Source organism: Conger conger, chromosome 6, assembly GCF_963514075.1.
Source record: "Conger conger chromosome 6, fConCon1.1, whole genome shotgun sequence".
In the NCBI taxonomy this organism is placed as follows: domain Eukaryota; kingdom Metazoa; phylum Chordata; class Actinopteri; order Anguilliformes; family Congridae; genus Conger; species Conger conger.
The window spans coordinates 33,871,199-33,888,050 of record NC_083765.1 but is presented as its reverse complement, the minus strand read 5'-3'; the positions used below and the strand labels follow the sequence as shown (position 1 = coordinate 33,888,050).

Genomic DNA, 16,852 nt, shown 5'->3' with positions numbered 1-16,852 from the left:
ATGTTAATGTGTTAATTATGGGTGTAATGTTGTGTGTTGGGTATGTTTCGGGCCCACTACCATTTGGTCAGCAGATCCAGGGCATCCAGAGGGGCAGAGTACGATGAGAGAACCCGCACCTCCATGTACACAGGGGACCCAGAGGGGTTTTTCACCTGGAAGTACTTCATCTGGAAGAATAAAATCATCATTACATCATCTTTAACTGAACAGAAGCAATGGCTACTATTAAATCGCCATTTTTCTCTTAAGACGTTACAGGCCTAAAAGTTTTTTTATTGTATTTAACTTCTACAGGTAAGACAACCATGCCATTGTGTCTTGACTTTCATAAAAAACACCGTCTCAGCAAACTGTATCAATATAATATTGTAAACTAATTGTAGAAAACACATTTTAATGGATGAACTGTAAACCATTTTACTACATGCAACCATATAATACAATAATAAACGTCTTCAGGCAGCTCCTGACCTTGCGCTCGTTGACTGGAGTGGCACCAAAATCGAGTGGAGAGCTGGTTTCTACAGGGAGGCGGGGCCAGCTACACACAACAGGGAACGAACACAGCATCAGTGGACAGCTCTTCATTACATTACATTAATGGCATTTGGCAGACGCTCTTATCCAGAGTGATGTACAACAAAGTGCATACCCATAACCAGGGATAAGTGTGCTGCACACTTATCAACTGCTACCTGATTTTTTGTAGGTAAGCTGGGGAAGACCCCTTAACTGCTTGGAAGGCTAGCACCAATGTTCAGACCCTGTGTGCGTGTGTGTGCGTGACTGTGTGTGTGTGCGCACATGCGTGCATGTGTGTGTATGTACCTGCAGGTGAGCTGGTCCTTATTGTTCCTCCAGCGGGAGCAGAGCTCTGCAGCCAGACTGCTGTCCACTCTCCAGGAGGAAGTGACATCGAGGAGGGTCTGCTGCCACTGAACACGCCCTGTTAGGTACACCACCATTAGTCACATCAGTATTTAACATCCACCATCAATCAACCAGTATTCAACACCCACCATCAGTCACACCAGTATTTAACATCCACCATCAGTCACACCAGTATTTAACATCCACCATCAGTCACAGTATTTAACATCCACCATCAGTCACACCAGTATTTAACATCCACCATCAGTCACACCAGTATTTAACCATCCACCATCAGTTATATATATCACACCACCATTTAATAACCACCGTCACCCACATATACCACAGCAGCATTGGATAGGCACTATTTTTTAACACTAGCACCACCATATCTCTGACACACAGACTGTGCTATCAACAGGGTGTGAAAGGTACAGGTGAAGCAGGGGTGATGCCAGCTCAGCTCACCAGCATCAGAGAGCCTGAGAGGGCAGGGCTTTCCACACTCTGCACTGGCCTCCAACACGACATCCCCCTGCTGGAGAGAAAATATAGTACAATTTCAGTTATTTACTGGTCAACAATACAGACACGGTACAATTTCAGCTCTATCCATCTGCATAAAGCAACATGGTACAATTACATCTCTGCACATCGGTTTATATTAGAGATGACTTGGAACAATTTCAGGTCTAAACATCTGCCTGTATTAGAGACAATACAGTCCAATTTCAGCCCTACATGCATTAAAGACAACATGATACCATTACAGCTATGCACCGGTCTACTTTTGTGACAACACAGTACAGTTTCCGCTCTGTTTAGGAGAGAGGAACAGGTGTAGAGAATAAACAGGAGAAGGCAGAAGGTGTAGAGAATAAATAGGAGAAGGGAGAAGGAAAAATAGAGAATAGATACAGGAGCGGAAAGAGAAACAGTAAGGTAGGCTCCGAATGAAGACAGAAGGGAGTGAGGAAGGAAGGTGTGGACGAGAGACAGGAAAGAGGGATGAGGGGACTGAAAGAAGCTTGGGAGAAGGGAGGAGTAGGGAACGAGCATGAGCGAGTTGAGCGAGGGAGGAGGCAGCGCACCTTCGAGCCAGACCGAACTCGGAGAGGGATCTCCAGGGAGAGGCCGATGCTGGTGACCAGGACCACAGTGGTCATGACGTTCACGGGCAGCTTCCTGTGGTTGACCCGCAGAGAGAGCAGCCTCCAGCAGCCCCAAGGCACGGCCACAGGCCTGCTGAAGTTGGTCACCTGAAAGAGGCCCGTCTCTGTTCAGCACGCATCACCACACCACCCTTACGACATCACCCCATCTCAAATTTATGGTGCAACCATGATAAGATCTACACAGCTGTTGGGCCCTTGAGCAAGGCACTTAACCACATTACTCCCTGGGTGCCGCACGGTGACTGCACACAGCTCCTATGTAACTAGGATGGGTCAACTGCAGAGGACAAATTACCCCACGGGGTTCAATAAAGTATATATTCTTCTCCTTCTTCAACATTCCTCACTTAGTAGTAAATTAATGGATTGAATAATCGCATGTAATCAATGACAGCCCACCTATTTGATCATTGGGCCATGATCAACCTGGGTTAAATGTACGTGACACAAGTGTGTGCGTGTGTGCCGGTGTGTGTGTATTGGGGAGGCGGGAGGTGCACAATGGGACTGTACCGTTAATATACCCTCCATATCCCGAGGGACAGTGGCCTCGTTCACAGAGAAGCTGAAGTCAAAGCCGCTAGTCAGCCACAGATCCACCAGGTGGCGCCCACTGTGCCTGGGAGTTACACGGAACAGGGCGGAAGGGTCACGGCCAAAGCCTCTGAAGCAAAGAAAAAATAAAACAAGATTACAATGGAAAAAAAGCATTGCTCATCATTAATTCTCATTACGTAAAGTGGCAATCCATGAACAGATACCATATTTGAGACATATTCCTAACGGTATTTTTCTACAATGACCATTTGCGTTTCAATTTCAAACCACGGAAGCCTATGGATGTAGCGAGTGTTGCGAGTATGGAGATGCATAGTTTGCGTGACACGTACTTCTGGCAGTAATACGTGACAGTTTAAGGGGCATAAACAGAAGAGGGGGAAGTGTTCGAGCACAGTCGCCTGTCTGCAATAACTTTACAACAAAGGATAAAAGTACAAGTAGTAAAGTGACCGAAAAAAGGAAAACAATCAGAAGGAAAACGTGTGAGAAGGCAGAAGGTTTCAATGTAGCAGGGAACTATGGGAATTGAAGTGTAGAATAGACCAGCTATGTCCACCAGTTGCCATGGGTGGCCGCTAAATCCTCCAAAACAGAGTAAATCGTAGAGTGCCACTTTAACGGAGCAGGAAAATAATAGATTAACAAGAATATAAAATTAATGAATAACATATAAATGCACAAAGCTATTGACAGGCATGTTCCCTTGTCGTAAATGAACAAAATTATGTGTACCGTAAAAGAGACTTCTGCCTATTACCGACACTGCAAGCAAGAGCAAGAGAGCAGATATAAAATGAGGTTTTGTGCATATAGTCTAACCTCACCCCGAGATGCTTTATGAATACGGACCATAATGTGAGAACATACCAGGTGAGAAAAACTGTAAATGAGTGTCTAATGTCTAATCCAACATTGAGATGTCATGTGACCCATAGTCCAGGCCAAGACCAGCTGTGCAAGACCAGCTGTACACGCCCCCCCTGCCACTGCTGATTCAGCTGTAGCACCAAGCCTGTCCCCTTGCCTGACAGTGCCACCCATTGGTGTTCCTGCCATCCCTCTACCTAATCTCTGCTTCGACTTTTTAATTGGACATTTATGTACTTTTATTCAACAGGTTTTCCGTTTAAAACCATTCTTTCAACAAAAGAATGGGGTCAACCAGCGGCAGATGGGTTCCCCTACTGTGTCAGGTTCTGCTCAAGGTTTCTTTCTGTTAGCCAGGGAGTTTTTACTTTACTGTTGCCCTTGGCATACTCTTGGGGACCGGTTTCTCTGTAAAGCTGCTTTGTGACAAAGGCCCTTTGCTATACAAACAAAAATTGATTGATTGATAGTCCTTCATAAATATGACCGGGTGCAGGAGAACAACGTGCACAGCTTTACTTATCTGTGTCTACCCAGAAAAATCAGACCATCATCCATCCAGAGAGCATCATGTGTCTGCCTCTCTCACCTGTGTGTGAGGACTAGCGCAGGATGCAGCCGTGATGTGGAGTTTCTCAGGATACTCAAACTGGTGTGTGTGGAGCACTTTGTGTCAGGAGCTGGCACAGACCCTGTGGCACAGAAAGTGTTCAGACACAGGGACTGAATAGTGATGGGTAAGACCCAGTACACGCACCACACATTACAGACTGGGTATAGTGCTGCAGAAACACAGCGCATCCCACTTACCTCTACAGGCTAATGTAGCCACTTGTGTGAAATTTGTCGCAGAAGCTTTCAGCAGAATTTGTTTGAATTGTAAAGAGCTCTCCCCGTCTGACAAAACTTGCATGTCCTTTGAAAAAAAAATATATTGCCATGTTTAGGAACATGAATAACAGAGGGACTATTTATTTGGCTAAATAATGCTAAATTCACAATACTCACCTTCACAAATAATTTTTCTGTTCCTGAATTCAACATATACATCCTAATCCTTGGCTCTCCTGTTGAAATACAAAAAAAAAAAAATAATAAGCTTCTTCCAAAAGGACCATGTGCAAAAACAAGAGACTCAACAAAATCTTACACACACAACTCACAACGCACAGACTGCACTTCTGTACCCGGTCAACAGATGGCGCTCACATAACACGAGGATAAGGAGGGCTAGCAGGTAGAATTTTAGGACCCTGACAACTGCACATGGACACGCAAAAGAGTATCTGTTTGCGCATGAAGAAGTTGTGTGTGTAACTGAAACCTATGGTGTGGTCTGGTACTTAAGCTGCTAATGTTATGTGCACTTAGTGTCATGTTCTGCGCTAAAACACACACGCTGGCCTGAGATGAATCGATTAAGAAAAAGAAGTCGATTTTGAGTGGAGTGCTAGTTTTTCTCCTATGTCTAAACTGCAGTTAGCTGCAGGTTGGTGGGTGCTGCGCACCGTGGAATGCACCTACTCTGCCCTTGCCTGGACTATTAACACCTACTCAACACGGCTGTGTTGCATGACACTATGTCCTCAAAATGTGTCAGCCTTACAACATGATACGGATAAGGAAAGTGCAGCTTCCTCATTCTAGCCATTTTTTCTAGGCCTCTTGTATGCTTATTTGCCTGCAGGGCGGCCTGTAGCGTAGTGGTTAAGGTAATTGACTGGGACACGCAAGGTCGGTGGTTCTAATCCCGGTGTAGCCACAATAAAATCCGCACAGCCGTTGGGCCCTTGAGCAAGGCCCTTAACCCTGCATTGCTCCAGGGGAGGATTGTCTAATGAACTGTATGTCGCTCTGGATAAGAGCGTCTGCCAAATGCCAATAATGGAATGTAATGTTATTTCCCTTAACCTTCATACATTATATTTCAAAACCTGAGGAAAAGGTCAGTTTCACAATTATAATTCCCACATTAGTGTCCAAAATGAACTACCTGCTTGACTTCAATACCCATTTTACAGTGAAAGTCCTTTCAGAATGCAGCGAGTGATTGTGAAATATCGAGAATGACTGAAGTGGGGGCTCTTCCTGTTCACAGCCGAATATAACGCTGGTGAGGAAATCTCCAAAGTCCAAGCTTCCTTTTCAGAGAGTTGTGTGCACTCGACAGGACAAATGCCATGCAAGTCCCTTCTTTGTATCGCGCTGTCTCATCATCTGTGCTTTTTTTACCCCATTTTGACAGCATGTGCCAAAATGCAAGTTCAGAGTTATTCAGATACCTCATTCTCCTGGCCAGAATTTATTTTTAAATGTTGCATACATCCACCAAGCATTTCCTGCAAGGTACCTGGAGGGTTGGTGGTTCAAGCCTTGGTGTAGCCACAATGAGATCAATACAACTGTTGGGCCCTTGGGCAAGGCTCTAAACCCTGCATTGGTCCAGGGAGGATTGTTCCATCCAAGTCTAATCAATTGTGAGCGGTTTTGGATAGAAGCATCAGTTAGACTCACTGTAATGTAATATACATAGTACGTGCTCCTTTTCCCCTTTTCTCCTTTTCCCTTACTTGTGGGAGTTATACCGTGTTTGTATACACCTGAATGTACTGTCCGAATGATAAAGGAGTATCTTTGGGGGGCGATGGTTGAAAAGCTGTGGTTTAGACTAACGGAGCGTGTTGCTAAGGTTTCGACACGGTCGCACTGCGCTTACGTAAGCCGCTCCCCCCCGATGACATCACGAACAGGACCATGATGTTCTCGATCACGTAAGGCTTGAGCCTCTCCAGGTCCGTGCGTCTCTCCCCTCTCTCCGATAGGCTGATCTGCACAGCCAGCTTCTCCGTCGCAAAGCAGGACCCCTGGGAAATGACAGGAAGTCATCACAGGCATGCAGAGGGAAACTCCCCACCTTCACAGAGTGACAGCAGGAGGGGGTCAGCTTGGCTTTCTCACCGACTAACGCCTTTCAATGAACCCTCTCTCTCCGGGAAGTAAAGCCAGTTCATCCAGCCTGGCTAACATACGCCGCTAAAGCTGGGGTCGCCACGCTAGCGCTGCACTATATTGGGGAAGGAAGGCTTTAGCCTCCTGAAACACAAGCTGGCTAAGCGGAGCGAAGGAGAGCGGGCGAGAGGCCGTTGGATCCGCAGGGCACGAGGCGCCGGCGTGGTGGCACCCACGGGCTGAGCCGGCTTGAAGTGTCCGTAACAGATTTCACACGCCGACGGCGGGGATAGACAGAATTAACCTTCGCCCTGCAGCCTGCGGGCCTCGTCGAGCTGGCACAATAACCCACACCGCCGCAGCATCGACACTGCCTGCATCCTGTGTCTGGCCTGCTTCTCAGTCGGGTCTTTGTCACCATTACTCATGTGACTCAGGCAGACTCGCTTACAGGATGTTCCGTTGCACTGCAAGTCGCGCAGGAGTAATCTAATATCCTCACAATGGCAGTCTCAGCACAACTGAGACACGGGGGGGGGGGGATTACATTTGGTCAAACCACAAACACAACCTATAACTGACTGTCTGACAAGGGCACAATACAACACCCAATCAATTTTTGAGTTGTTACAGTAACCAGTTGATCAATTTGGAGCTGATGCATTGTGAACACTCATTTACATCAAACTGTGACTTTGTTAAAGGGAGACCGTGTTTTACAGCTGCCTTACCTGATGGGGAGAGCGTCTGTAGGCATTCTCAGGGATCCTGCTCTCCAGCAGCAGACCCAGGAGAGTGATATTTGAGGCATCCTCCTGTGGAAACAGAATATCTATGCGTCAGTGAATACCAAAAGGCATAGTGCACCTGGGGAGGGGGGGTCAAATACAAGACCTGAGAGGCACCGCGTGTACCGTGTGTGCGTGCATGCGTGTGTGCGTGTGTGTACCGTGTGTGTGTGTGTGCGTGTGCGTGCGCCGTGTGTGTGTGTGCGTGTGTGTGTGTGTGTACCGTGTGTTTGTGTGTGTGCGTGTGTGTGCCGTGTGTGTGTGTGCGTGTGTGTGCCGTGTGTGTGTGTGTGCCGTGTCTGTGTGCGTGTGCCGTGTGTGTGTGTGTGTGCGTGTGCGTGCGTGTGTGCCGTGTGTGTGCGTGCGTGTGTGTGCATGTGTGCGTGTGTGTGTGTGCGTGTGTGTGCATGTGTGCGTGTGTGCGTGCGTGAGTGCCATGTGTGTGTGCGTGCGTGCAAGCGTGTGCGTGTGAGCCGTGTGTGTGCCATGTGTGTGTGCGTGTGTGTGTGTGCGTGTACTGTGTGTGCCGTGTTTGTGTGCATGCGTGTGTGTGTGTTTGCCATGTGTGTGCGTGTGTGTGTGCGTGCGTGTGTACCGTGTGTGCCGTGTGTGTGTGCGTGCGTGTGTGTGCGTGCGTGTGTGCATATAACGTGGGTTTCATTTGCACCTCAAGATTAAAAAGCATAAAGGACATGATGTAAAGCATCAATCGTTCTGTTTATCCCCACTATAAGTCATTGGTGGGATGCTCATATCTGGCCCAGAATTTGCACATTTGGGAGCGATCTCTGTGCATGAGCATGTTTGCTTAACCCCATTGAAGCCATGTTCATGTGAGCAGTGAAGACTCTGGTAGGGAAGCTCCACTTGTATGCAGGATGTTAGGAGGGTGTGGACAGTGGAGGCTTGTGGGCGGGCTTAGCATGGTTGCTAGGGAACCAAGGTTTTTCAAAGTTCAATCTGACGTTTCAGATACGAGACTTCTGCTATTAGACTTCTTACAAAAGTTTAAACACATGAAGTAAGAACGAAGTTTGGTCCTACTTGCAACCCAGATGCTTTGAGTCTCCAAAGAGAAATTACTTTTCATTGGAGGAACGGTAGAGTTTAAGATAGAGAATTCCCCCTCAAAACCAGCACTGCATACAAAAAGAAGCCCGTTCCAAAAGCCCTGCACTCAACTTGGGTTTTCACCAAACATTTACCTAACAATGCTGTTATTTGGAATCATTACAATCCTGAAAACGTGCTGGTTTTAATGTTTAATTGTGTATGTATTTATTTGTGTTTTATTGTATTTATTAATTAATTAATTATTATGGAGCCTATCCCAGCATATATTGGGCAAAGGCAAGAATACACCCTGGACAGGTCGCCGGTCCATCGCAGGGCACACACACCATTCACTCACACACTCATACCCACGGGCAATTTAGGCCCTCCAATCAGCCTAGCCTGCATGTCTTTGGACTGTGGGAGGAAACCGGAGTACCCGGAGGAAACCCACGCAAACACGAGGAGAACATGCAAACTCCGTACAGAGAGGCCCCGGCCGACGGGGATTCGAACCCAGGACCTCCTTGCTGTGAGGCGGCAGTGCTACCCACAGCACCATCCAGGCATCATCATCATCATTATCATCATTATCATTATTATCATTATTATTATGAGGTAATAAAGGTGGTGGGGAATATTGACATTGCAGGATTTACACAGAGGTGTTACTGAGCACTTAGAATAGTGAGCATACAGCAGTAAACTCATTTAACATAAATTAACATCAATCATCCAAACCTCCCCATGCCAGGGGCTCAGTTTGATTGGTGGTGATTAAGTGTCAGCTAAATTTAAAGCAGCCTATACATTGAACGGTTGGTATGGACTGTATCCAACACAAACTGCAAAAGCTATCTCTTTATAGATCTCTTCACAACTGCTTTCAACTCGGAAAGGAGTGTCAGCTTCCAGTCCTGGAGGGCTGTAGTGTCTGCTGGTTTTCAATGTATTTAGGAATTTAATCAATCCTAGTTTCTTGTTGGCAACAAACCTTTTTCCAAGGCCTTAATTGGCATTGGACTGAAAGGAAAGCATAAAAACCTGCTCACACTTTGGCCCTGCAGGCCAAATTGTGATGAACCAGCAGTACAATGCTAGCCATTTTTCAGCATAGCAAGCAAATCTAATTCAAAGATCCATTCCTCCCCTTGACAACAAATTAAATTTAAGCAAAAATGTAAAACTCTATTTTATTGCAATAGGAACTTGAGCAAGATATTCTGGGAACACAAAGTATCTGGTTATGAAAAAGCCGGCTGAAACTAAGCAATCCACTTCCTCTAGAACATCGACAAGCGCCATTGAGAGGAGTACCTGAGTTTGGGTCAGTTTAATACTGTGGATATGGGGAAACAGCAAAACACCAGTCTTCATATGAGATGTGGTCTGAGCACCTGTGTGAACCCCCACTCCGAATACCTGTGAAGTAAAAACATATCTCACACAACTCACATACAATATAGCTGAAATCATAGGAGGAGTGAAGAAAGAACCTAAGAAGTGGTCTAATATTGTTTGGTAAAAATGAAATAATCCATGACCAAGGACATTTTCCTGGGTATGAACTAAGAGAACGGCTTCCTCACTCGATGGTAGAGTAAAATACAAGATACAAAATGCACTGCAGTTTTTTAATCCAGCCCATAGCTTTCTCACTTCCCTGTCTCATGGTGCATGGTAACCGCAAGTAAACACCGCAATGCACAATGCCACAAAACACACATTCATTCACCGATAGCCAACAAAGGCTACAGCAGACATTTGGTACTGGACTAATTTAGATGCAGCAGTCAGTTTTAATAATAGGAGAGTGAGGTTTCATGCACTCCAAATAGGTTAGAGCGACAATGAAGTGTCAATCGCTGGCTTGCTTGTGCAAATCTTGTGCAAGTCTTTTGTCCAAACACGATTGGCTCAATTCAGTGATTGACTGATATCATTAAGTAGCCCCACCAAATTTGAACTGAAATGTAAACTGACTCTCCCATCGCTAACCAGTTTAATTCTGCTGAAGGCCCTGACATTACATTACTGACCTGGTAAGGCAGGAGTCCATGCGATGATGTGTTTATAAATAGTGAGGTTTCTACATTTCCCTCTTCCGTAGGAAGGAAGATGAGTTTAAACGACGCTTTCCCCCGGGGCAGGATCACCTAAAACAGAGATGGACAAGTGGGCTGATGACCTTTTGACCTCCCACCTGTCACGCACGCTGTGCAACAAAACACAAAACACACTTCTTGCCTACGTTTTGTAGTCTTTATTGTAGATTTATGCAGTAAACATTTGGTGGGAGAGGGAGAGAGGAGGGGGGAGAAAGAGAAAGGGCGAGAGAGATGGATGGAGAGAGAGAGAGGAAGGGAAGAGGAGTGAGAAAGGAGGGGGAGGGAGAGAGAAAGGAGGGGGGAGGGAGGGAGAGAGGAGATTGAGGGAGAGAGAGATTATTTAACTCCTAGTTTGTAATTTCAGAACACGCTCTCGCCACATTAGGTCTCACATGTGAAATTGGTTTTTACCTCATTATGTGACTTCCTTGCCAACAGAATGCTTACTCACCCTTTTGTGAAAAGGAGGGGCATGTAAATGCGTGCTTGACGTAAACACGGACAGCAGGGTTACTGCCACTTCCTGGCTGGGGTTATGAATGTATATGGTTTCTGCTCGGGGCTGGCCCAGCAGCCTACAGAAATAAACACAGAGGGGAAAAAAAGTAAGATTCATACTCCTAACACAAAGACAGAACATTCTCAGGCTTTATTTATTTTTAAATGCACTGTGGACCCCTTGGGATCTTCTCAAAATGACCACCGAGGACATGAAATCCACATATACACATGGACACTCACATTCAAACATCATATATTAACGATGAGAAACGCTACAAATGAGTATGCAAGTATGCAGTTCTGCATGGTGACACTGCACATGCAGTATTAGAGAACCAATGGGGGAAAAAAAAGATAATTAACAAATAACCACAAACCAGTCCACATATCCACACCGAACATGAAAGGCACGGCTGGGAGACATGTGGAGAGCTTCAGTGAGAGAAGAATAACACAGACGCGGTCTTTGGACAGGAATAAAGATGACCTTTAGTGCCACGGCCCTCTGTGTAGCATTTCAAAGAGTGCGTGTGTTCTGTCCACGGCGAGGGAGCTACAGCTAAGCGACCTGCGGCCTGTGAAGATCTCGCTCGGTAACAGACCCCTTTAGCACCTTAACCCCAGTGTTGACTTAAACACAAAGACGTTGATAAGCGTCTCGGGCGGCAGTCATGCGTTAAAACCACGCCACGTTAAACAGCGAGCACGAGGGGCATTTGGCCAGGAGCACCGCTGCGCAAACATGACGTAATATAAATACGGCTTCGTTCCTTTGTTTCGTTTTTCTTTTTTTTCTGTTCGAAAACTGCCTTGCTGCCCGGGTGTTTAAAGTCTATTCTTTATAAGGACGAGGGGCGTGGCTTTGTTCTCAAACGGCGCGACTTCGCAGCGTCCGTCCCCCTGTCGCTCTGCACGCAGGGCAGCGCTCGGAGCGAGTCGCTGTTATCGTCCGCTGCGACGCAACAAGAACGCGCGCTACTTTTCCTCGATATTTCAGCCCAAAGATGTCACCGAGGATGTCACTGCAATTTCCCTTTTGTGAAGCGACGGACAAAAAAAAGAGGAATAACGTCCACTCAGCAACCAGCAGCACTTTCACCCAGAACTACTGTATATAGCTGTGGTAGCAAGGCTGTCCTGTTACTGTAAATGTGAATCGCTGACGCCTGCATAGGCCGTGTTGTGTACTTGAAATTATTAATACAATTTATTCCCTTTGGGGAAAAGGGTGGGACAAGAGAACTTTCACTAGATCTTCCAGAGCTGAAGCTGTCAATCAAAACCTCCCACTGCCATATTTGGTGTTGCCTTTGACCTGTACGCTGATGTTAACTCAAAGCCCCACCTGGTAAAGCACAGAGCCACAAGTGTCAGCCCTTTTCAAAGGGTCTTAACCCGGGATGTGAAACTCCCTTCAACAGCTCAGCAACACAGATGCTCGGTGAAAAGAACTAAATGTATCATTAAAGAGAGAACCACATTTAGTGTAAAATACAAATCAGTCCACCTCATGAGAAATTATACTACGTAATAGAAATGACTTCCATAACGTGTAACCATAGAAAATGCTGAAATATAGAGGTTTGCATCTGCTGATTTTAGATTAATACATAAACGATCTTATTTTAATATCCTTTCATATCCTTTTTTGTTTTGTTTTTGTATACTGCTCTACATAGCAGATTAGCATTTTTTGTTTCGTTTCAGCTGTGACTATTTTAGGGGCAAGAATTGAGGTTGCCATTAACCGTTGATGAATAAGGCGCTGTATATGGGGTTCTGTAAGGCGGAACTGTGGCTGTGTGTAATAACTCACTGTGTCCCAAAGTCCAGGACTGGAGGCTTGAAGTGCAGAGCTCTTCCACTGCCCCCCATATAGAACGAGGAGCTGAGAGAGAAATACATAGAGAGATGTGAAGCATTATTACCTAGTCAAGCCAAAAATCAGATTTGGATACATTGCAACTATATTCAGAGTTGTATGTTAGAGAACAGAAACCAATTACATAATGGGGCTTTCAGCAGAATTTTTACATGACATTTTTACATTCCATCCAACTGATAATATCAAGTCCAAACATGAAGACAAAACCTGTTGTTTTCATGTGAATAAGCCACCACCTTCCAGGCCAAAAGAGACACACAAGTTTGGACAAAAACACTTGCTTCAAAAATTATCTTTACTGACATGGTTTTTTTAACAGGGTCTGAAATTTGTGCCGATTACAGCATAGTTAGCTGACCTAACTTCACACAACGAGGCACAAGCTAGCCTCGTGAGGTATTCAGCCCCAACCTGTTTTCTGTGTTTCTGTAATTCTGTAGGCTCATATTAAATGCCCAGCATAAGCAAACAGCTTCTGTCTTGCACAACAGCATTCTGCTCAAGGAAGCCACAGATATTTTGCCATCAAGTTTCTGCCCCACATAATTTTGAATTGTGATTTGGTTTATCGAGTGGGTTTAAAATAGGCCAAGATGAGGCTAATGATCTTCTTTGCCGTTACTGTACTCTTTGTGGGTCTTTGATGTCTTTCTACAAAATAACAAGAAGGCAGCATCAACAGACATCTTGTAAAGGAGAACAGTCCCACTCCACTTCCTGTTTATGTCATCTTGTACGTTTGCATTTAACTGTACCACCTGAAACAAAAAGCGTTAACCGCATGGTACATTATCCACACCTCATTATCAGATAGCCTATGTGTTGCCGTGTCACAACAGGAAATGGTAGAAGAATGTCACATTCAAGACAATACAGTCGCTCTGTGTTATTACCGCCAATTATGAAAAATTAAGCAACCGCATAATCAAAAGATTAAATTAGAAAGAGAGCAATAGAGGAGTGTGAATCGGTAAGAGACCAACCATGTTATTAAGCTGAGCCAAGTGTGGAGGCTGCATTACTCATACTTTTCACATGCGCTACAGGTAATTTTTTAAGAACAGTGGAATATTTGAGGGCTTTTCAACATATTCTATGTTTCTCAGAGATTTCTGAGAACTGTGCTACACTGTTCATTGTTACTCAGGTTGACACCAGCAAACAGACAGCTAGCGTCTTAAATGGCTCATTACAAAAATGCAAGAGAAATTACATATTTGAGGCAAATGTTATATGATTTAGGGCATTCGTCTATAAATAATACCCATAGTCCCATCAGTCAGTCATCTCAGTGCAACCACACTCAACTATGAAAATCAAGGCAGCACAAAGTCACAAACTGGCATATAAACAACTCCAGAGTAAATACTGCATTTCACTAATCATTCAGTTAAATTTGGCTGCCAACAGCTGTAATACCATTTAAAAACATTTAAACATAAAATTACAAAACCAGTAAAATCAAGAACATAAAATCAATAGGCTAATCAATCATAGGCTTTATTAGTCAGCAGTCTTGTGCAGTGTCAGGAATAAAAAAAAGAATTATTAAAGCAAGTGTAATGAAATTTAGTGCAATGAAAACAGCAGAATGTAAAACAACGGACATATAAGACCGGATGCCTTTGCTCCAACTGCAGTAAAATAGGCACGTTGAAGAACGCAATCTCAGGCCTCTAAAAGCTCTCGATTAGCTCAAGGTGCTACCGCCGACATGTCACACAAACCTCCCACAACCGCAACCATCGCATCTGCGTGTCTGTGTGGTGTGCCTGTCACTGTGCCATTCGGACACCAGGAAACGCCAATGCCCTGCACCTCGCAATGGCGTGGCACGGCTAGCGACCACAGATACGACATGCTGCAGTCGACGAGGCGACCACTCCACACGCAGCAGAACGTGTGAAACTGGCCGCACTGCCTTCAGTCCCTGTGAGGTCTGACGATAGGGCTCGACATTGCTATGAAACTGAGTGTTAAAGGCACAGCATGCATCGTGGAGGATGTAGGCCTGACTTCCTCATCATCGTGAGGTAGTAAGCCCTGTGTTGACTACTCCCAGACTGGGTGTATTTACAAACAGAAATATAGCTAGTAATCTAGACCGCAGTCAACACATTGTAAGCAGTGGAAATGTCAAATCAGGACTGAGCTAGCCAGCCACCGCAAATGGTTTTCTCTTGGTATAACATTCAATTTCAGCCTGCCGTGCCAGACTCACATATGCAAAATGACAGGATAAAGGAAAACAGCAACACACCAATTCCACAAATGTAATATCAGCTCATTTCTCTCAGGCTATTGTGATTACTTTGGAATGGATACCTTTAAATGCTGTGAGATAATTTATAGAAAATGTTTAATCATCTGCCGTGTATCATCATTGTCATGTGATTTTGATAAAAACTGTTTCGTCAAAAAAAGGTTCCAGTGAATTAAACCCTCTGAACTGCAGTGCACAACTGACACATAGGCCTAAAGAGAAAAGTATGGAGCCAAAAATTCAAATGACCTCATCAATTACTAGCAGCTGTAGCATTTGCATCGCATTACATAAGCCAATTTGCCTGATATTATGAACAAAATAATACACTGAAAAAATGAAATGAATAAATACTGTTACTTACACAGTAAATGAACAGCAAATACTGCACTGAAACAATTACATTCAAGCCTTTTGATGTTCAAAACAGTGGCAGAGCAATGCCTCCCTTATATCAACATAGGTTTTCACTCCAACCCTCACAAAGCACACTTATTCAACAGCTAGAGCTCATGTTGAGCTGATAATTAGTACAATCAGGTGTGCCAAATTAAGGTTGAAATTAAAACCTACTTGCTGTGGAATGCTCTAGAACACAGGTGTCAAACTCCAGTCCTGGAGGGCCGCTGTGTCTGCTGGTTTTCAGGTTGTTCCTGGCACCTGTGGTTCATTTAAGTTTTTAATTGGCTAAAGAATCCACACACCTTGTTCCCAAGGCCTTAATTGACAGCTGATTGAAAGGCAACCACAAAAACCCGCAGCCACTGCGGCCCCCTGGGAATTCAGTTTGACACCCCTGCTCTAGAAGGTTCCGTTTCCTCCTCACTGCTTCGAGGGACAGGTATGGCCCAGCGCCTGCTCCCTGGTACATTACATTACATTATTGGCATTTGGCAGAGGCTCTTATCCAGAGCGACGTACAGTTGATTAGACTAAGTAGGAGACAATCCTCCCCTGGAGCAATGCAGGATTAAGGGCCTTGCGGGTCCCAGTCATGTACCATAACCACTGGTAGCCACGCTTATATTAGCAGAGGGTGAAAACGTCTGTGAAACCATCCGGTGTACGGTGGTTAAGCAGACTATAAATAGCTCCTTATTTCAAATTGCCTAACGCCAACTGCCAAGTCACTTATAGCATTCAGAGATCCTCAGGAATCCTTGGAAAAGCGCACCCGCCGTGCACATGCGACGCCACGTGTAAACAGTTAACGGGCAACGAGACTGAATCCCCTGCCGCCTCAGAGTTCAAGCACAGGTCACTGTGCCCGGACGCGACTGGATTTCTGCTTAGGGGGCACATTAATGCCGTCTCCCTTTAAGGGGGTCGTGATCTGGCCTATCATCTGGGTTTCATTTTCTTCCACTCACATGGAATTTGCCATATGAAATGACTGCGAAACATCAAGATCCATAAAGACAACCCTTGACTCGTCAAAGGAGCCCAATCGCTGAGCGGCTGATTATGGCCCACACAGCACTAAGCAGTTCAATAAAAAAATGATAAGAGTCTATGAGAGCACAAACCTCAGAAGTTAAATCCCTTAAGACATGAATGGAGGAGGGACTGGGGAACATGGGAACTCTGTTTCACTCGACCGAATGGTTAAAGCGTCTATGTGGGCGTGTTCAGCAGTACGCGTCTCTGCTCAAACATGTCTCACAACGAAAAACACCACTGAGGGGAAGAGCTGACAGGCTAAGGCCATCACAGGCACATACCTTACAGCGCTGTCAACAAAGAGAGACCAGGATGAAGCTAAACATACGGTTAAATAAAAGCCTATTGATGACAAGCACATTTTTTTTCTCCATTTTGAATTTGTA

At 45.1% G+C, this 16,852-nt stretch overlaps 1 protein-coding gene across 4 annotated transcripts in view; it reads right to left on the bottom strand.

Annotated features, from left to right (window-relative positions):
* tmem131l (transmembrane 131 like) overlaps positions 1-16,852 on the bottom strand; it is a 40,616-nt gene that overhangs the window by 10,886 nt on the left and 12,878 nt on the right. The window contains exons 1-16 of one of the 4 annotated variants that reach the window (XM_061246444.1): positions 15,391-15,510; positions 12,695-12,766; positions 10,829-10,952; positions 10,309-10,425; positions 9,587-9,691; positions 7,160-7,243; positions 6,196-6,343; positions 4,488-4,546; positions 4,290-4,395; positions 4,069-4,171; positions 2,565-2,715; positions 1,968-2,135; positions 1,345-1,414; positions 832-949; positions 475-544; positions 61-170 (exon numbers count right to left, since the gene is read on the bottom strand). In XM_061246444.1, coding sequence (XP_061102428.1) covers positions 61-170; positions 475-544; positions 832-949; positions 1,345-1,414; positions 1,968-2,135; positions 2,565-2,715; positions 4,069-4,171; positions 4,290-4,395; positions 4,488-4,546; positions 6,196-6,343; positions 7,160-7,243; positions 9,587-9,691; positions 10,309-10,425; positions 10,829-10,952; positions 12,695-12,753 — 1,592 coding nt within the window. In that variant the 5' untranslated portion in view covers positions 12,754-12,766; positions 15,391-15,510. Of the gene's footprint in view, positions 1-60; positions 171-474; positions 545-831; positions 950-1,344; positions 1,415-1,967; positions 2,136-2,564; positions 2,716-4,068; positions 4,172-4,289; positions 4,396-4,487; positions 4,547-6,195; positions 6,344-7,159; positions 7,244-9,586; positions 9,692-10,308; positions 10,426-10,828; positions 10,953-12,694; positions 12,767-15,390; positions 15,511-16,852 lie in introns of those variants that run through there. The other 3 variants (XM_061246441.1, XM_061246443.1, XM_061246445.1) reach the window with 3 other exon arrangements.